At 46.3% G+C, this 20,555-nt stretch overlaps 1 protein-coding gene across 1 annotated transcript in view; it reads left to right on the top strand.

Annotated features, from left to right (window-relative positions):
- Positions 1-20,555, top strand: part of LOC139155508 (myosin-6-like) — a 73,800-nt gene that overhangs the window by 21,540 nt on the left and 31,705 nt on the right. The window contains exons 14-23 of the mRNA XM_070730662.1: positions 2,631-2,940; positions 3,857-3,930; positions 5,116-5,203; positions 6,513-6,630; positions 8,610-8,733; positions 10,071-10,207; positions 11,806-11,932; positions 13,069-13,197; positions 17,193-17,435; positions 20,080-20,256. Of these exons, the coding sequence (XP_070586763.1) occupies positions 2,631-2,940; positions 3,857-3,930; positions 5,116-5,203; positions 6,513-6,630; positions 8,610-8,733; positions 10,071-10,207; positions 11,806-11,932; positions 13,069-13,197; positions 17,193-17,435; positions 20,080-20,256 (1,527 nt within the window). The remainder of the gene's footprint in view (positions 1-2,630; positions 2,941-3,856; positions 3,931-5,115; positions 5,204-6,512; positions 6,631-8,609; positions 8,734-10,070; positions 10,208-11,805; positions 11,933-13,068; positions 13,198-17,192; positions 17,436-20,079; positions 20,257-20,555) is intronic.

The raw sequence follows: 20,555 nt of genomic DNA, 5'->3' as shown, positions 1-20,555 counted from the left end.
ATCTAATATTAAAAACATATAAAACCCTATCATTATTTTTAAAAAACCAAACAGCACATCCATAACAAACATACCAAACCAAACATACCAAAGTATACAAAAGCCTGGGGGAAAGGTGTCTCAACTCCCCCATGCCTGGAGGTATAAGTGAGTGTTGAGTAGTTTACGAAAGACAGGAAGGGTCTTTGGAGGTCTTCTAATCCAACCCTTTGAAGAGCGTTCAAAAATGATAGATCATGCAAAATGCAGTCGCGTGAGTGGTCATGGACTTCCTATGTACACCCATGTTTCTCCAGCACTCCATGGGCTGTATTGGTTGCTGATTGGTTTCCGGGCACAATTCAAAGTGTTGGTAAAAGCCCTACATGGCATTGGGCCAGATTACTTACAGGACCCCCTTCTGCCATAGGAGTCCCAGCGACCAGTAAGGTCCCACAGAGACGGCCTTCTCCAGGTCCCATCAACTAGACAACGTCGCTTGGCAGGAGCTAGGGGAAGAGCCTTCTCTGTGGGGGTTCCAGTCCTCTGGAACCACTTTCCCTAGAGATTCGTACTGCTCCCACCCTCCCCCAAGAGCTTGAAGATTCACTTGTGCCAAGAGGCCTGGGACCATTAGATATTATTCATTGGATTGCCTGACTGAGTAACATATAGGGTTTTTAGCTGTAGTTTTTTAATGTATTAGATTTGTTTTGTACACTTTGTTTCTATATTTATCATGTGAGCTGCACCATGTTTTGGGAGAATGGTGGCATACAAATCTGATTATTATTATTATTATTATTATTATTATTATTATTATTATTATTATTAATAACAAAAATAATAACAACAACAATAATAACAACAACAATATTGTTATTGTTATTGTTATTGTTATAATAATAATAATAATAATAATAATAATAATAATAATAATAATAATAGCCCCTGGTTAATGAATGGAATGCATGTTATCTTTTTTGAATGAGAGTGATTGGTTTTTAAGAAATTGGGATTTTAGATTTGTTAGCTAATCTTATAATTGGATTTAGGATATTTTATTTTATATATATATATGTTATAAGCCGCCCCAAGTCCTTAGAGAGGGGCGACATATAAATCCAATAAATAAATAAATATAAATAAATAACCCCCCTTTTCAAGCAAGAGACCCCATGCTGGGGGCGACAAACGCGATTTCACCGAGGACAGTGTCAATGTCGTATTTGACCTTGGAGGGCTGGGGAAAGGGTGTGTGGCCTGTGATGGGCTTGGCCATGCTGGGCCTTTGACCCAGGCTCAAAATACATTTTTTCCCCTTTCTCTTCTTTCTTTCCCCAGTTCTTTACTATAACCATTTCCCCATCTCTTCTACTAGATATGATGGGCGAACATTTGTTACTTATTCTTCATCCCCCCCTAAACTTTTTATTTCTAAAGTTATACCCCATGGTTTAGACAGTAAATTGCTTTTCCAGGCAGAAAAGCTATTTATGCTGTTGTATTTTTATCGTTAGTTGCAGAATAAAAATACAATAGCATAAATGATAATGCAAGATCTAACAGCGGAAGTAAATTTCCAGGATAATAAATAGAAACAGCTGTCAATGATAGACGGTTGATTGTAGATTTAAATGGATCTACAGTATATAACATCTGGCATTAAACTGTAGTATTAACACAAGAGGTTGCTTGTTTTCTATCCAGATTAGGCACTTAGTTGAAGCCACATAATTGTAATCCAATCCAATCCAGTCCTCCTGCAGCACTCTGACGGCCCAAAATGGGCCCTGTGTGGTTCGTTGTCAGCTGGCAGAGTGCTACCGGAGGCTATGGAGGTTGAAAATGGGCTACATCAGTACCACATGGGGCCTATTTTTCAGCCAGCAGAGACACCATGGGCCAGTCCTTTTATATTTCTAGGCCAACCCCATGGGCCAGATTTAAACACCCTGCAGGCCTGATCCGACCCACAGGCCTTGAATTTGACACCCCTGCCCTATACATAGAAATATAGAAGATTGACAGCAGAAAAAGACCTCATGGTCCATCTAGTCTGCCCTTCTACTATTTTCTGTAATATTTTATCTTAAAATGGATATATATTTATCCCAGGCATGTTTAAATTCAGTTACTGTGGATTTACCAACCACGTCTGCTGGAAGTTTGTTCCAAGGATCTACTACTCTTTCAGTAAAATAATATTTTCTCACGTTGCTTTTGATCTTTCCCCCAACTAACTTCAGATTGTGCCCCCTTGTTCTTGTGTTCACTTCCCTATTAAAAACACTTCCCTCCTGGACCTTATTTAACCCTTTAACATATTTAAATGTTTCGATCATGTCCCCTCTTTTCCTTCTGTCCTCCAGACTATACAGATTGAGTTCATGAAGTCTTTCCTGATACATTTTATCCTTAAGACCTTCCACCATTCTTGTAACCCGTCTTTGGACCCGTTCAATTTTAGCAATATCTTTTTGTAGGTGAGGTCTCCAGAACTGAACACAGTATTCCAAATGTGGTCTCACCAGTGCTCTATATAGCGGGATCACAATCTCCCTGCACCATTTCCGAGAAATAGCTGTCCAGGTTAAAATTTCCCACCCTTTCTGTCCTCATTGTTCTCTTTTTCCCTCCTTTCGGCTCAGCCTCTGGGCATCATGTCCATCCTTGAAGAAGAATGCATGTTCCCCAAAGCCAGCGACATGACCTTCAAGGCCAAACTCTACGATAACCACTTGGGCAAGTCCTCCAACTTTGCAAAAGCTCGCAACACCAAAGGGAAACCAGAGGCACATTTCGCCCTGGTCCACTATGCTGGCACCGTGGACTACAACATCAACGGGTGGTTAGTGAAGAACAAGGACCCTCTCAACGAGACCGTGGTGGGACTCTTCCAGAAGTCGGCCCTGAAGCTTCTGGCCACGCTCTTCTCGAGCTACGCTGGCAGCGAGGCGGGTGAGATTGGGGAAGGAAGAGGAAAGGGAGAATTTTGTCTTGACTGGCTTGGACCTTCTGCGTCTCCAGGGGTGGCCTGGACGAGGGGTGAAATGCTACCGATTCAGCCTTGTTCGGGCTTACCAGTAGCGGTAGCCACTGGTGGTTTGGAGGACTGGTAGTGACGGCAGCACAGTGTTCCACTTACTCACCCAGATTCTGCCATTATTTTTAACCCTCTGCTCATGAGTAAAGCCTTTTACAAATGCACAGAGGGTCAAATTGCATGTGATGTGATGGTGGTGTGTATGCAGGTAGGGGCTCCTACTTACCGTGGCTACCGGTGCAATGCACGTGCAGCTCTAGATGACCAGTGGGTGCATGCGTCCAGCAGGGATGTGCATCCAAGCGAGATTTGGCTTCTATGCATGTGCAGGAAGTGAAATATTGTAAGTGGACATGTGGCTGTGTGAGATTTCTTTGCTCACCAGCTTCCAATGTTGAGGGTCTTGTCTTCTGCTGTTGAGAACTCATACTATCTCAGAAATGCCCTGGAGGACAATTAGAAGAGACACAAACCAGAAAGTGGTGGAGTCTAATTTAGAAAGCCATAAATAAGGGATGAGGGAGGGAGAGAGGAGAGGAGAGGGGAAGGAAAGGGGAGGGGAGGAGAAGAGAGGATAAGAGAGGAAAGGAAGATAGATAAAAAGGAAAGGAACAAAGGAATATTAAAAGGAAAAGAAGATAGAAAAAGGAAAGAAAAGAAGAGGAAAGTTCATAAGTGTGAGATCTAGTTGTAAAATCCCTTGTTTCAAGGTCGCCCTAACTTTGGTCACTAAGCAAATCGCTGTAAGTGGAGGACTCCCTATGCTGGTGCAGATGAGAGGGAGTCCTGGCGCGGCCTCCTTCCGTCAACCTTCTCTTGTTCCCCCCCCAGGCGGAGACGGCGGGAAGGGCAAAGGCTCCAAGAAGAAAGGCTCCTCCTTCCAGACGGTCTCAGCGCTTCACCGGGTACGAGGCGGGAACCCACGAGGATGAAGAAGGGGGGCCTCTACCTATCCTTTGAAGGGCAGCTATGGGGAAACCTTGGGGCTGGGGCCATTCAGAGGTGCATGTTTTTATCTGGTTGGCGAACTGGTAGTCACTACGCCATCCTATTTAGGGACGTTTGGATGCCACGCTTTCGGCTTTTGGAGGGGACTAGGACAGTGTTTCCCAACCTTGGCAACTTGAAGATATTTGGACTTCAATACCCAGAATTCCCCAGCCAGCGAATGCTGGCTGGGGAATTCTGGGAGTTGAAGTCCAGATATCTTCAAGTTGCCAAGGTTGGGAAACACTGGACTAGAACCCACAGCTGGGGTTTTGGGACATTGCTGTGTCGTAGGGCCACCCAAACGTGGCGTGCCTACTGGGGGATGCTGGGAGTTGAGGGCCATGGAGGTTGGTGGCCAAATGTTGGTTTCTACCTTACTGGGATTTGCAAGGAGAAACAATTAATATTTCTCTCTCTCTCCTCCTCCTCCTCCTCTCCTTCCTTCGTTCCTTCCTTTCTCCCATCTTTTTTCCCTCCATCCATCTCTCCTCTCTCCTTCCTTTCTTCCTTTCTTTCCTCCCCCTTTTCCTTTCTCTTTCCCATCTTCTTTCTTTTCTCTCTTCTCCATCTCTCCTCCTTCCTTCCTTCCTTCTATCCTTGTCCTTCTTTCCCTCTCTTTCTCCTCTTTTCTCTCATTCCCTCCTCCCTCTTTTCCTTTATCTCTCCTCCTCTCTCCTTCCTTCTGTCCTTCCGCTCACCCACCTTCTTTCCCTCCCTCCATCTTTCCTCTTTCTTTCTCCTTCCTTCCTCCTCCTCTCATCTCCTTTCCCTCCCTTTGTTACTTCTCTCTCTCTTCTTCTCCCCTTCCCTCCCTCCCTCCATCCTTCCTCCTTCCCTCCCTCCCTCAATCTCTTCCTTCCTTCCTTCCTTCCTCTTCTCATCTCCTTTCCCTCCCTCTGTTCCTTCTCTCTCATCTCTCCTTCCCTCCCTCCTATCTTCCCTCCCTCCCACTGTGTCTCCTTTCCACCTTCCTTCCTTCCTTCTTTTTTTCTTCTCTTCTTTTCTTCTTTCCTTCCTTCTTTCTTTCCTTCCTTCCTTCCCCCTCCCTTCCTTTCTTCTTCCCCTCCCCCTGCCCCCCTCCTCTCCTTTTCCTCTGGCAGGAGAACCTCAACAAGTTGATGGCCAACCTCAAGACCACCCACCCTCATTTCGTCCGGTGTCTCATCCCCAATGAGCGAAAGGCCCCCGGTAATCCAATGGGGGAACCAAAGGCATTGGCTGAGTGGGTGGGGCACCACACATTCAGTCTGGGGAACTCTTGCCCACAAGATTAATTAGATTTGTATGCTGCCCCTCTCCGAGGGCTCGGAGCGGCTCACAACAGTAATATAATATACAAAGCCAATGTTAAAAGGAAAAAACAGTTTTAAAACCCTTAATTGAAAACAATCATACAACCCAAACAAACCATACATAAAACGGAAACGGCCCAGTGGAATCAATTTCCCCATGCCTGGAGACAAAAGTGGGTTTTCAAAAGTTTGCGAAAGGCAAGGAGGGTGGGGGCAGTTCTGATCTCTGGGGGGAGTTGATTCCAGAGGGTTGGGGCCACCACAGAGAAGGCTCTTCCCCTGGGTCCCGCCAGACGGCATTGTTTAGTCGACGGGACTAACTCTGTGGGACCTTATCAGTCACTGGGATTCGTGCAGCAGAAGGCGGTCCCTAAGGTATTCTGGTCTGATGCCATGTAGGGCTTTATAGGTCATAACCAACACTTTGAATTGTGACCGGAAACTGATCGGCAGCTGTTCTGTCTGGGTTCCCCCAGACCTCAACACCAACTGGAAAAACAGCCAGACACGCTGGTAAAAGCAAAAGTACTTTATAGCTTGAAAAATAAACACAGAGAAAAACCTGTTCTTCCCAACAGACAGGCTATGAGACTTTACAGCAGAGTCCTGATGTCCAGACAATACAGCAGCCTTCTTGCTGGCACACCCACCACTGTAGAGAATAAGACCCCCACCTTTTTCTCCCAAGGTTTCAGTATTCAAAGTCACAAACCAGAATTCCAAGACGCCAAAGATCACAGCCAGGTCCCAGGACTTCCAAAGATAATACTCCACAAGCCAGGAAGGGTGGGTCTGCCTTTTAGCCTTTCCAGAGAGCACCACACCCAAATCCAGCTGTTGCCTCTTTAGTGTTGAAAGTACCTAGCTAATTGGTCCCTTCGCTGGGTTGCTCTTCTCTGTCGCAGATCGATTATTGCTTGGGCATTTTCCTCTAAGGAATCCAGGCTGCTTGCTGGGGAGAGCTCCCTCTGGGGGGACTCTGGCTGTCCCCCCTCTTCTTCAGCCTGAGATTCCTCCTCCTCGTCTGCCTGCACCTCCTGTTCCTCATCCTCCCCCTCTGAGCCGGAAACCGACAGAAGATCAGCCGTTCCCTGAGGGGCCTCAGATGGAACCACAACAGCAGCCAAATAAAATTCATAAAATACTGGCAGTAATATATATTTTCCCCCTTTTCATTTCTCTCTGTCTCTCGTTTTCTTCCTCAGGTGTGATGGACAACCCCTTGGTCATGCACCAGTTACGTTGCAATGGCGTTCTGGAAGGGATCCGGATCTGTCGGAAAGGATTCCCCAACCGGATCCTCTACGGGGATTTCAGGCAAAGGTGAGTCAGCGGGGAAATCAACTTATTTTCCGTACCAGTTCGGAAGAGTGCACTCATTCAAAAAGAGTGGGGAAAAAAGATTTTTTTTCTTGTTAGAAACATAGAAACATAGAAGACTGACGGCAGAAAAGATTGAGTTCATGAAGTCTTTCCTGATACGTTTTATGCCTAAGACCTTCCACCATTCTTGTAGCCCGTCTTTGGACCCGTTCAATTTTGTCAATATTTTTTTGTAGGTGAGGTCTCCAGAACTGAACACAGTATTCCAAATGTGGTCTCACCAGCGTTCTATACAGCGGGATCACAATCTCCCTCTTCCTGCTTGTTATACCTCTAGCTATGCAGCCAAGCATCCTACTTGCTTTCCCTACTGCCTAACTGCACTGTTCACCCATTTTGAGACTGTCAGAAATCACTACCCCTAATTCCTTCTCTTCTGAAGTTTTTGCTAACACAGAACTGCCAATGCAATACTCAGACTGAGGATTCCTTTTCCCCAAGTGCATTATTTTACATTTGGAAACATTAAACTGCAGTTTCCATTGCTTTGACCATTTATCTAGTAAAGCTAAATCATTTGCCATATTACACACCCCTCCAGGGATATCAAAAAAGAACATCATTGTTAAAAAAGAACATCATTTTCTTGTTTAAAAAATTGAAAATTGTAACATCTGGGCAGGTGGGTGGAGCCTTGTGCTGCTGCTGCTACCAGTTCTCTGAATCATAGGTGGCTGCTGCTACCATTTCGCTCGAACTGACCCAAACTAGTAGCATTTCACCCCTGAGGTAAATCCCATTCCTCTGGCGCTCAATAGCTCCCTCTGGTGGATCAGCTCAGACTATCTAATCAAGAGATAGAATCAAGATCGCATGAAGTGTTAATACCACTTTATAAGGCCTTGGTAAGGCCATACTTGGAATACTGCATCCAGTTTTAGCAGCGACGATGTTAAAAGCATGTTGAGACTCTAGAAAGACTCCAGAGATACAGACAATAATAACAGATTGAAAGAGTGAGAAGGTACCTTGTAGGTCACCTAGTCCAACCCCCCCTCCCCCGAGCAGGATAGTTCGATCCTGACCAACTCAAGGTCAACTTGGCTTTTCATCCTTCTGAAGTTGGGGGGGGGAAAGAGGCTGACTCTATAAACCACTCAGGGAGGGTTGGACAGAATTATGAACTGAAATATAAGCCTAAAATGCTTTGCTATTATAGAATAGAATAGAATGGAATAGAATTTTTATTGGCCAAGTGTGATTGGACACACAAGGAATTTGTCTTGGTGCATATGCTCTCAACGTACATAAATAAAATATACATTTGTCAAGAATCATGTGGTACAACACTTAATGATTGTCATAGGGGTCAAATAAGCAATGAAGAAGCAATATTAATAAAAATCTTAGGATATAAGCAACAAGTTACAGTCATAAAGTCAACATGGGAGGAAATGGGTGATAGGAATGATGAGAAAAACTAGTAGAATAGAAGTGCAGATTTAGTAGAAAGTCTGACAGTGTTGAGGGAATTATTTGTTTAGTAGAGTGATGGCGTTCGGGAAAAAACTGTTCTTGTATTTAGTTGTCTTGGTGTGCAGTGCTCTGTAGCGACGTTTTGAGGGTAGGAGTTGAAACAATTTGTGTCCAGGATGTGAGGGGTCAGTAAATATTTTAGCCGCCCTCTTTTTGACTCGTGCAGTATACAGGTCCTCAATGGAAGGCAGATTGGCAGCAATTATTTTTTCTGCAATTATTATGATTATTATGATAGATATTAGCAAACGCCTTGCTTAGTGCTGGTTCTTAGCCCAGCCATAAGTTGAGGACTAACTGTCCACTCCGTCACATGCTGAAATGGTTAAGCAGCAGGTTTTTGGGGTGAGAACCCCACAAGCATCTGGATGCTTCTCTTTCTCAGTCAAATTTCAGTTAAACTTTAGCAAAGGAATACAGCCCAATTTTTGCTTTCTCGCCAGGTACCGGATCCTTAACCCGATGGCCATTCCAGAGGGTCAGTTCATCGACAGCCGGAAGGGGGCTGAGAAACTTCTAGGCTCCCTGGACATTGACCACAACCAGTACAAGTTTGGACACACCAAGGTGAGGCATGAAAATCCCGTTTCCCACAAAGAGGCTGGGAAGGGAATTTTAGAATGCAGAGAGTCCTCGAGTTAGGAAGGGAAGGAGGAGAAGGAGAGGGGGGAGAATGGGATGAAGGAAGGAATGAAGGAATGAAGGAGGGAGGAAGGGAGGAAAAGGAAGAAAGGAAAGAAGGTGGACCTAGAGAAGAGGAGGACGGGGAAAATAGAATAGATGGAGGAAGGAAGAAAGTAAGCAAAGGATGGAGGGAGGGAGGGAGAGAGAGGGGGGAGGAAAACCAAGAAAAGAAAAGGGATGAAGCTAGTGAAGGAGGAGGAGGGAGAGAATAGAATAGATGAAGGAAAGAAGGAGAGGAAAGGAGAAGAAAGGGAGGGATGGAGGAGGGTGGCAGTGCATAAGCATAAGTGCATAAGGGGCGTGCATAAGTACACCATTGTGCCTACCATCCCTGTCCTATTGTCTACTTTTTATCATTACTTATCTAATGTTTGTACAAATTATCACCTTATAATTGTTTGACAAAGAAAGAAAGGAAGGAAGGAAGGAAGGAAGGAAAGAAAGGGATAGAGGAAGGAAGAAGGGAGGGAGGAGAAGGAGGGAGAGAATAGGATGGAGAGAGGGAGGAAGAGGAGGGAGGAGAAGGAGGGGAGTCTAGGATGAGAGAAGGAAGAAAGGAAAAGGGAGGGGCTTGAGAGGGAAGAGGAGGGGGACAATGGGATGCATGGAGGAAGGAAAGAAAGGACAGACAGACAATAGATGGAGAAGGAGAGGAAGAATGAGATGGAGGAAGGGGGGAAGGAAGGATGGAAGGAGGGAGGGAGGGGAGGGAGGGGGGAGAGGGAGGAGTGGAGGGGAGAATGGGATAAATGAAGGAGGAAGGAAGGAAGGAAGGAAAGAAGGAAGGAAGGAAGGAAGGAAGGAAGGAAGGAAGGAAGGAAGGAAGGAAGGAAGGAAGGAAGGAAGGAAGGATCTGTAAGTGAATTTAAAGAAGAGCTTCCTTTTTTTAATCACCACATGGTCTTTAAGCTAAAACCTTTTGCTTTCAGACTGAAGAACGGTTTCTCAATCTTGGCAACTGGAAGTTCTGTGGACTTCAACTCCCAGAATTCTCCACCCTGCATGAGAATTATGGGAATCGAAGTCCACCCCTCTTCAAATGGCCAAGCTGGAGAAAATCCCTGTTTCAAAGTCACCATCACACAAACGACCACCAAATCAGAAATCAATTTTGGACCAGAGGACCTTACAACCACATTTTTTTCTTTCTCTTTGCTTATTTTGTTTTGTTTTAAATTTAGCGAATCAAATGAAACCAAAACCATCTTCCCATCCCACAGGTGTTTTTCAAGGCAGGTCTGCTGGGTCAACTGGAGGAATTGCGAGACGAGCGGCTGTCCAGGATTATCACCCGCATCCAAGCCCGAGCAAGGGGCCAACTCATGCGCATTGAGTTCAAGAAGATCATGGAGCGGAGGTGAGCCCTAGGGAAGAAGGCTGAGGTTATGGAGACCTTTGGTTACCCAGATTGCAGAATTCCTAAACTAGTGTCTACAGCAGGCTTGTCCAACTCAAGGCCCGTGGGCTGAATCCAGCCATGGGGTGCTAGATCTGGCCGTGGGGCTGACCTGGAAAAATCAAAGGACTAGCCCATTGGACTAGCCCACTGTGCCTCTGTCGGCCAAAACAGGGCATGAGGCGGCGCACATGACCCTACCCCCTTGGCCAAAATAGGCTGATTGGGGGCCTCATGTGGCCTACCTGCAGCCCGTTTTCAGCCAGCAGAGTGCTGCATGAGACCACGGAGGCCAAAATAGGCTGATTGGGGGCCTCATGTGGCCTACCTGCAGCCCGTTTTCAGCCAGCAGAGTGCTGCATGAGACCACGGAGGCCAAAATAGGCTGATTGGGGGCCTTGTGTGGCCCACCTGCAGCCCGTTTTCAGCCAGCAGTGCTGCAGGAGGCCATGGAGGCCAAAATAGGCTGATTGGGGGCCTTGTGTGGCCCACCTGAAGCCCGTTTTCAGCCAGCAGAGTGCTGCATGAGACCACGGAGGCCAAAATAGGCTGATTGGGGGCCTTGTGTGGCCCACCTGCAGCCCGTTTTCAGCCAGCAGTGCTGCATGAGACCACGGAGGCCAAAATAGGCTGATTGGGGGCCTCATGTGGCCTACCTGCAGCCCGTTTTCAGCCAGCAGACTGCTGCAGGAGGCCATGGAGGCCAAAATAGGCTGATTGGGGGCCTCATGTGGCCTACCTGCAGCCCGTTTTCAGCCAGCAGAGTGCTGCAGGAGGCCATGGAGGCCAAAATAGGCTGATTGGGGGCCTCGTGTGGCCCACCTGCAGCCCGTTTTCAGCCAGCAGAGTGCTGCAGGAGGCCATGGAGGCCAAAATAGGCTGATTGGGGGCCTCGTGTGGCCCACCTGCAGCCCGTTTTCAGCCAGCAGAGTGCTGCATGAGACCACGGAGGCCAAAATAGGCTGATTGGGGGCCTCATGGGGCCTACCTGCAGCCCGTTTTCAGCCAGCAGAGTGCTGCAGGAGGCCATGGAGGCCAAAACCGGGCCACATGGGGGCCTTGTGTGGCCCACCTGCTGCCTGATTTTGACTGGCAGAGTGCTGCAGGAGGCCTCGTGCACATGCGATAGCATGAGAATGCTCTCACATGTGAAATTTCGCCGATTTTCATCAGTTTTTTTGCTTCTGCACATACGCGGAAGGAAAGAAATCGCTGAAAACCGCCAAAATCGCACACGAGAGAGTGTCCCCACGCGAGATTCCGCTTGCTTGCGCATGTGCAGAAGTGAAATCTCGTGCCGATGGGCACGCACGCACCTGCAACAATCCCAGGGGGCATAGGAGTAGCAGCTGGTTAGTGAGGTGTAAAACGGGGACGTTCGTTGGAAGGTCTTGAAATGTTGAGATAATAATGTGAAATGCTGATTAATGGGCGTTTTCCTAGCTCTGACATTCTGAGTGTTTTGTGGGAGTGAATTCCACAGGGCGGAGGGTGGAAGAGGAAAGAAAGAAGTTTCTAAAAAAATTACGGCGTGATTTCTCTTTGATTCCTCCCACCAGGGATGCCTTGCTCATTATCCAGTACAACATCCGGGCTTTCATGGGGGTGAAAAATTGGCCTTGGATGAAGCTGTTCTTCAAGATCAAACCTTTGCTGAAGAGCGCGGAAACTGAGAAAGAAATGCAGGTGACCGCCTTCATTAATTTGTTCGTACGTTCGTTCGTTCATTCATTGAGTCGTGCGGTGAGATGGAGCTCTCACCTCACAATCAGGAGGCTGTGAGTTCAATCCTAGGTAGAGACAGATATTTCTCTCTTAAGAATATAGAGCCTCTGAGTATAACTCTGCCTTGGCAACAGGAAAGGCATCTGGCCAGTAAAAGTTCATCTCCATTTAATTGCCCAGACTCCATACTGTAAGGGATTATGGGGGATCATTAAAAGAAGGATGATTATTCTGCTGTCACCTGCCAGCAGCCTGTGCAGCTGGTAACTGATTTTGACCCGCGAGGAGGGCTGGTGTGATGATTCGCCATCGGCCTGTGCAGCTGGCACCAGGGAGGAAGAGAAGAAGAGGAAGAGGAAGAAGAAGAAGAAGAAGAAGAAGAAAGGGAGGGGGAGGAGGCTGCCCTGAATGTGTGTGCTCAGGAGACGTTCTACTCGGAAGTAAGACTTGGGGTTAATTGGCCACCCCATGGCCTATTTAAGTGAGGAAAAGGACTGACCAATTTGCGGGAAACAACTTTGTTCATTTTGCATCTTGATCTCTGCATTCAAGCTTCTGTCTCTGCTCTGCTTGAACTCATGAAAGTTGCCTGCAAATTGCTCCTGGGTGTTTGCCAAAAACAGCAATGTTTGGACAAAAAACGAGCCTCTTGGAAGTTCTGGAAATCCAGAAACAGGCATGTTTCCTGCTTCCTGAGGGTCTCCGGAACCCAGGGGAGGCTGTTTTTACACCCCCAAAGGCTCACGGAAAGCTTCCCGAGCCTTGGGAGATCGAAAATGCCCACCCACCCCCTCTACTGTAGTGAAGGAGATTGAGTAGGCTACTCCCACCATGGCCATGTGCACACAGCAACCCGGTAGAGAACCGGCTGATAAACTTTTTGAATCCCAGCTCTGGGAGAACAATTAACCACTGAAACAACTTGCCACCAGAAGCTATGGACACATCATCAATGGAGGCTTTTAAGGAGACACTAGTCAGCCATTTATCTGAGATTGTATAGGTTCTTTTGCTTGAGCAGGAGGTCAGACTAGAAGACCTCTAAGATCCCTTTCAGCTCTATTTTGACCAAGGTGACTCTTATGTATCCTTCACAGACAATGAAAGAGGAATTCGGGAGGCTGAAGGAAGCGTTGGAGAAGTCAGAAGCCCGGAGAAAGGAGCTGGAGGAGAAGATGGTCTCCTTGCTGCAGGAGAAGAATGACCTCCAGTTGCAAGTCCAAGCTGTGAGTACATTTAGGCCACTTTGCAACTCAATGCCAAGGTTCCAAGTAGCATCCCACCTAAATCAGAATCCAAGGCAAAGTACTCCCCAAAATTCCAATTTATTTCCAGAGCCATCCTGGCACCTACACTGGGAAACCAAAATCCGAGTTTCCCACACAATTGAAAGTTTCACATCACTTGTCCCCCACCCACAAACTTGTCATGTTGCCCACTCAGATTGTGCCAGCATGGGCAGTCCTCCTTCTGCTTCCGCCCAGGTGGGTGGGCATAGGATGGCCTTGAACACCTCAAAAAAAATGCTTTGTGGCTTCATCTGTTCCCTTATGAAAATCCCCCCCCCCATAAACACCAGGCCTTCTATAGATAATACGGCAAGCCGTTAAATTATCACCAACTCCTTCACCATCTTGACACTCAAAGGTTTACATAATCCTTGCTCCTCATTCTGACGTTCATCCTTTACACTGAGAATTTGGCTGCTTTTCTCACAGACATCGTATCCCACCAGGTACTGAAAGCGCGCACACGTGTGTTGTTGCGCGTATGTGCATTATCCCACCCATAATTCAATGCCCCCACACCACCCACCCCTGCACATGCATGTGTGACCCCTCCCCGTGCTACCTCACCCCCTCAGACATCCATGCACGATCCCCCTAATGTTCACCCAGTTCCCAACTTCTAGTAGGCCCATTTTTTGCCCTCCTCAGGCTCCAGAGACTTCCATGTAGCCCAGGAATGATGAAAATGCCTTCTTCGCTTCCCAGAAGTCCTCTGGAGGTCAGAAACGGATAATTTCTCAACTTCTGGTGGACCCAGTAGGCCCATTTTTTGCCCTCCGCAGGCTCCAGAGACTTCCATGTAGCCCAGGAATGATGAAAATGCCTTCTTCGCTTCCCAGAGGTCCTCTGGAGGTCAGAAACGGATAATTTCTCAACTTCTGGTGGACCCAGTAGGCCCATTTTTTGCCCTCCGCAGGCTCCAGAGACTTCCATGTAGCCCAGGAATGATGAAAATGCCTTCTTCGCTTCCCAGAAGTCCTCTGGAGATCAGAAACGGATCATTTCTCAACTTCTGGTGGACCCAGTAGGCCCATTTTTTGCCCTCCGCAGGCTCCAGAGACTTCCCTGGTGTCTGGAGAAGGCCGAAACAGCCTCCCCATCTCCCCCAGAGGCCATCTGGAGGTTAGAAATGGCCCATTTCCTGACTTCCAGTAGACCTGATAGGCCCGTTTTTCTCCTACCCAGGCTCCAGAGGCTGAAGCCTCCTCCTTCCGAGGTCCTCTGGAGACCAAAAATGCCATCCCAGAGCCTCCGCACCAGGAGTAGTAGTAGTAGTAGTAGTAGTAATAGTAGTAGTAGTAGTAGCAGCAGTAATAATAATAATAATAATAATAATAATAATAATAATAATAATAGTAATAATAATAATAATTATTATTATTATTATTATTATTATTATTATTATTATTATTATTATTATTATTATTATTATTATTATTAATTAGATTTATATGCCGCCCCTCTCCGAGGACTCAGGGCAGCTCACAGTAAATCAGTGGCTGGCGCACACATGTGCACTGGCACTGAGCTAGGGCAACTCCTTGTGTGCTGGCAGATATGGCTCCATGTGCCACCTGTGGCATGCGGGCCATAGGTTCGCCATCATGAAAGTAGATAATATCATCAGTGATAGAAGGCAGGGAGACTGGAGCAAACATCTGGCATTGATGATGTTCCCTAGTTGAGTCATGAAATGTCTGCAAGTAAACCGCCACGCTGTGTGCATGACAGAGCGACATTTGGCTTTTGCTCATGCTCAGGAAGCAAAACTTTTCAGGCGTGAGATTTCAGTGAAAAAAACAATTGCTGAAAATCACCGAACTCTCATGCACGCGTGCATCCTCTCACAAGACTGCGAATGTGCAGGAGCCAAATCTCATTTTGATGCCCACGTCCACCCGCCAGTCACCCAAAGGTGCATGAGCAGCTCCGTTTCCGCTACTGGTGCGGCGTCCTATTCCCCTTCCTGTTCCGGTAGGAACCCGATACTGATGATGTATCCTAGTAGGGTCAATTAAACGTCTACGAGAAAACCATCCGCCTGAGACCACCACGGACCCCATCGCTCAACCCTGAGCTGCAAATCTTCTATTCTATTGGTTCTTCTTTTCTTTTTTTATAATAAACTTTATTAATTTTTCATAAAAAAGACAAAACTGACAAACATACATTTAACATAAAATTGGGGTTGCAATTTCCCCACTTATTCTAGAAGTCAAATTTCCATACAGAAAAAGGAATACCTTATTAATACTTTAAATCAACTTATTACTTTAAATGAAAAGAAGAAATTTTGTTTAACCTTGTATAAAAAAAACCCTTCATATATAAACTGAGTAGAATGCAAAATTTAAGTCATAACCATACTTCTACGTTTCTCACATAAGTTTTACTTTTACATCTTCTTCTTATCTATCCATATATACACTTTATTCCAAACCGCATAAAATTCTGATTCCTCTTGGTCTTTTAACCGTCTTGTCATCATATCCATTTCAGCGCAATCTAATACAGTGATACCTCGTCTTACAGACTTAATTGGTTCCGGGATGAGGTTCTTAAGGTGAAAAGTTTGTAAGACGAAACAATGTTTCCCATAGGAATCAATGGAAAAGCAATTTATTTATTTATTTATTTATTTATTTATTATTTGGATTTGTATGCCACCCCTCTCCGAAGACTCGGGGCGGCTCACAACAATCAGTACAAATCACAAAAAATCCCATCAGTTAAAAAAATTTAAAGCTTAAAAAAAACCCCATATACTAACAGACACACTCACAAGCATACCATTCACAATTTAAACGTGCCCAGGGGGAGGTGTCTTAATTCCCCCATGCCTGACGGCAAAGGTGGGTTTTAAGGAGTTTACGGAAGGCAGGAAGAGTAGGGGCAGTTCTAATCTCCGGGCGGAGTTGGTTCCAGAGAGCCGGTGCCGCCACAGAGAAGGCTCTTCCCCTGGGGCCCGCCAACCGACATTGTTTAGTTGACGGGACCCGGAGAAGGCCCACTCTGTGGGACCTAATCGGTCGCTGGGATTCGTGTGGCAGGAGGCGGTCTCGGAGGTATTCTGGTCCGATGCCATGAAGGGCTTTAAAGGTCATAACCAACACTTTGAATTAATGCGTGCAAGCCCAAAATGCACCCCTTTTGCCAGCCGAAACGCTCATTTTTGCGCTGCTGGGATTCCCCTAAGGCTCCCCTCCATGGGAAACCCCACTTCCCGACTTCTGTGTTTTTGCAATGCTGCAGGGGAATCCCAGTATCGCAAAAAACGAGCGCTTTGCTGGCAATGGAAGTCCGGAGGTGGGGTTTTCCAGCCAAGGGAGCCTCAGTGAAATCGCAGCATCAGAAAAACACCGAAGTCCTCAAAACCCCACCTCCAGACCTCTGTGTTTTTGCGATGCTGCGATTTCACTGAGGCTCCCCTCACTGGGAGGGGGAAAACGGGTGCTTCGCTGGCAACCGAAGTCCAGAGGCAGGGCATCCCAGCAGTGGTGGTGGGTTTGTAAGGTGAAAATAGTTTGTAAGAAGAGGCAAAAAAATCTTAAACCCCGGGTTTATATCTCGAAAAGTTTGTGTGACGAGGCGTTTGTAAGACGAGGCATCACTGTATTTCCTTAATAACCTCTTCTTCTTTGGGAATATTTTCCCCTTTCCAATTTTGCGCATATACTATCCTGGCCGCTATCAAAATATGTATAACTAAATGTAGAATTTCTTTTTTATATTTCTGTTTGGTTAAGTAAAATTCTGGGGGGTTTTCTATCCCTTGCATTACTATTTCTTTTATTATTCTTTCTATCATTTTCCAATAAAGCTTAACACATCCACCATTGATGATAATAGGAACCTATTTTTTTCTTTCTTCTTTTCTTTCCTTTCCTTCTCCCGCCTCACCCAACCCCCCCACCCACCCCATACCCCCCCAGGAACAAGACAATCTGAACGACGCTGAGGAACGCTGCGACCAGCTGATCAAGAACAAGATCCAGCTGGAGGCCAAAGTGAAAGAGATGACCGAGCGGATCGAAGACGAAGAGGAGATGAACGCCGAACTGACCGCCAAGAAGAGGAAGCTGGAAGACGAATGTTCGGAGCTCAAGAAGGATATCGATGACCTGGAGTTGACCTTGGCCAAGGTGGAGAAGGAGAAGCACGCCACCGAGAACAAGGTGCGTTGAAAACACAGGTAGTCCTCAACTTACGACCGTCCGCAACTGAGTTCCAAATTTCCCTTCGTTGCTTTAAGCCAGAGAGTGGTTGAGTTTTGCCTCACTTTATGTCGCATTTTTTAAAATAAATCACAATCCATTGTTAAATGAGAAATATGGTTGTTAAGTGAATCTGCAAAAGAAGGGTCACTTGACCCCAGGACCCTTCAAAATCATCGTAAATATGAGTCAGCCGCCAAGCGTCTGGGTTTTGATCCCCTGATCACCAGGGCCCTGCTACCAATGTAAGCGACACAGTCACAATTAGTACTTTTGTCATAACTTGGAATGGTCATTAAATGGAATGGAAACTGCAGTTTAATGTTTCCAAATGTAAAATAATGCACTTGGGGAAAAGGAATCCTCAATCTGAGTATTGTATTGGCAGTTCTGTGTTGGCAAAAACTTCAAAAGAAAAGGATTTAGGGGTAGTGATTTCTGACAGTCTCAAAATGGGTGAACAGTGCAGTCAGGCGGTAGGGAAAGCAAGTAGGATGCTTGGCTGCATAGCTAGAGGTATAACAAGCAGGAAGAGGGAGATTATGATCCCACTATATAGAATGCTGGTGAGACCACATCTGGAATACTGTGTTCAGTTCTGGAGACCTCACCTACAAAAAGATATTGACAAAATTGAACGGGTCCAAAGACGGGCTACAAGAATGGTGGAAGGTCTTAAGCATAAAACGTATCAGGAAAGACTTCATGAACTCAATCTGTATAGTCTGGAGGACAGAAGGAAAAGGGGGGACATGATCGAAACATTTAAATATATTAAAGGGTTAAATAAGGTCCAGGAGGGAAGTGTTTTTAATAGGAAAGTGAACACAAGAACAAGGAGACACAATCTGAAGTTAGTTGGGGGAAAGATCAAAAGCAACATGAGAAAATATTATTTTACTGAAAGAGTAGTAGATCCTTGGAACAAACTTCCAGCAGACGTGGTAGATAAATCCACAGTAACTGAATTTAAACATGCCTGGGATAAACATATATCCATTGTAAGATAAAATACAGAAAATAGCATAAGGGCAGACTAGATGGACCATGAGGTCTTTTTCTGCCGTCAGACTTCTATGTTTCTATGTTTCTATGTAAATGAACTGTGGTCATTTAATGAGCCAGTAGCCAAATGTCTTAATTTTGTTCACGTGGCCAAGAGGAGAGGGGCGGCATACAAATCTAATAATTAATAATAATAATAATAATAACAACAACAACAACAACAACAATGATAATAATAATAATAATGTTGCTACCGTAAGTAGGAAACACGGTCACAATTTTGCTTTTTAATCCTCCCAACTTGGAATGAACGTTAAATGAATGTTGTGAATGCTCCAACACTGAAGTTTTTAAGACGAGATTGGATAACCATTTGTCTTACATGATATAGGGCTGTAATGGCGAAGCAGGGGCACATGTGCTACAGGTGGCGCACGGAGCCCTCTCTGCAGGCACGCGGGCGGTCCGTTTATGATCTCAGGAGGCTGCAGGGAGGCCCAAAATGGGGCAGGGGGGTCGTGTGTGTATGTGTAGGGGTGGGGAAAGCATAGGGGACCACACAAATGTTCCAGGGTGGAGGAGCATATACACATGCGCTGGGGACCAGGGGAGCACGCATGGGTAGCTTGCATGCATTGTATTATGGGTCCTGGCACATGACCAAAAAGAAAATTAGCCATCACTGATATAGGATTCCTTGCCTGAGCAGGGGGTTGGACTAGAAGACCTCCAGAGTCCCTTTCCATTAATGTTATTCACCAGTCATTCTATGTAACTAAAACTGTCGTAAGTCAACGTCTGCCTGTATGAACCGGTTCCTGAAGATCATACATGGGGCTACCTTTGAAGAGTGTTGGGAAACTTCAGATCGTGCAGAATGCAGCTACGAGAGCAATCATGGGCTTTCCTAAATATGCCCATGTCACATCAACACTCCGCAGTCTGCATTGGTTGCCGATCAGTTTCCGGTCACAATTCAGAGTGTTGGTTATGACCTATAAAGCCCTTCATGGCACCGGACCAGAATATCTCCAGGACCACCTTCTACCGTACAAATCCCAGCGACCGGTTAGGTCCCACAGAGTTGACTTTCTCCGGGTCCCGTCGACGAAACAATGTCGTCTGGTGGGACCCAGGGGAAGAGCCTTCTCTGTGGCAGCCCCGACCCTCTGGAATAAACTCCCCCCAGAGATTAGGACCGCCCCCACCCTCCTCGCCTTTTGCAAACTCCTTAAAACCCACCTCTGCCGTCAGGCATGGGGGAAATTGATTCCCCCGGGCCGTTCCCGCTTCATGTATGGTTCTTGTCTGGGATGTATGACTGTTTTTATATTAAGGGTTTTAAATTGCTTTTTAACTATTGGATTTGTACCGTGTTTTTTTGTTGTGAGCCACTCCGAGTCTCCGGAGAGGGGCGGCATACAAATCTAATAAATAAATAAATACAAAATTTCAATCCCGTGACTGAGAGGACGGTTGCAACACAGTTTCGCATTGGTCGGTCCCTGTCGTAGCTCTGAACTCGTCCCTTAATAGAATGACCATAAGCCAAGCATTTGTTTGTATGGTAACGGTCCCTTCGGATTGGTGCTCTTTTCAGGTGAAAAACCTCACCGAAGAAATGGCGGGCCTGGATGAGATCATCGCCAAACTAACCAAGGAGAAGAAAACCCTCCAAGAGGCCCACCAACAAGCGTTAGATGACTTCCAGGTTGAAGAAGACAAAGTCAACAGCTTGAGCAAAGCCAAGATGAAGCTGGAACAGCAAGTGGACGATGTGAGTGGATCAGGCAGGGGTTGCCGCTACTGTTACTACTGGTGTGCTGTGCGCGCAGCTTTGAGTCTCTGGCATGTGTGTGCGTGCATTAGAGAACTATCTTTCAGCTGTGGCGAGGGGGGCGTTTGCCCAGGTTCGCCTGGTGCACCAATTGCGACCCTATTTGGACCAGGAGTCACTGCTCACAGTCACTCATGCCCTCATCACCTCGAGGCTCAACTACTGCAACGCTCTCTACATGGGGCTACCTTTGAAAAGTGTTCGGAAACTTCAGATTGTGCAGAATGCAGCTGCGAGAG

This window comes from Erythrolamprus reginae, unplaced genomic scaffold (assembly GCF_031021105.1).
Source record: "Erythrolamprus reginae isolate rEryReg1 unplaced genomic scaffold, rEryReg1.hap1 H_26, whole genome shotgun sequence".
NCBI classification, from domain to species: Eukaryota; Metazoa; Chordata; class Lepidosauria; order Squamata; family Dipsadidae; genus Erythrolamprus; species Erythrolamprus reginae.
Note: the sequence above shows the minus strand (reverse complement) of the source record. Positions and strands in the feature narration are given on the sequence as shown.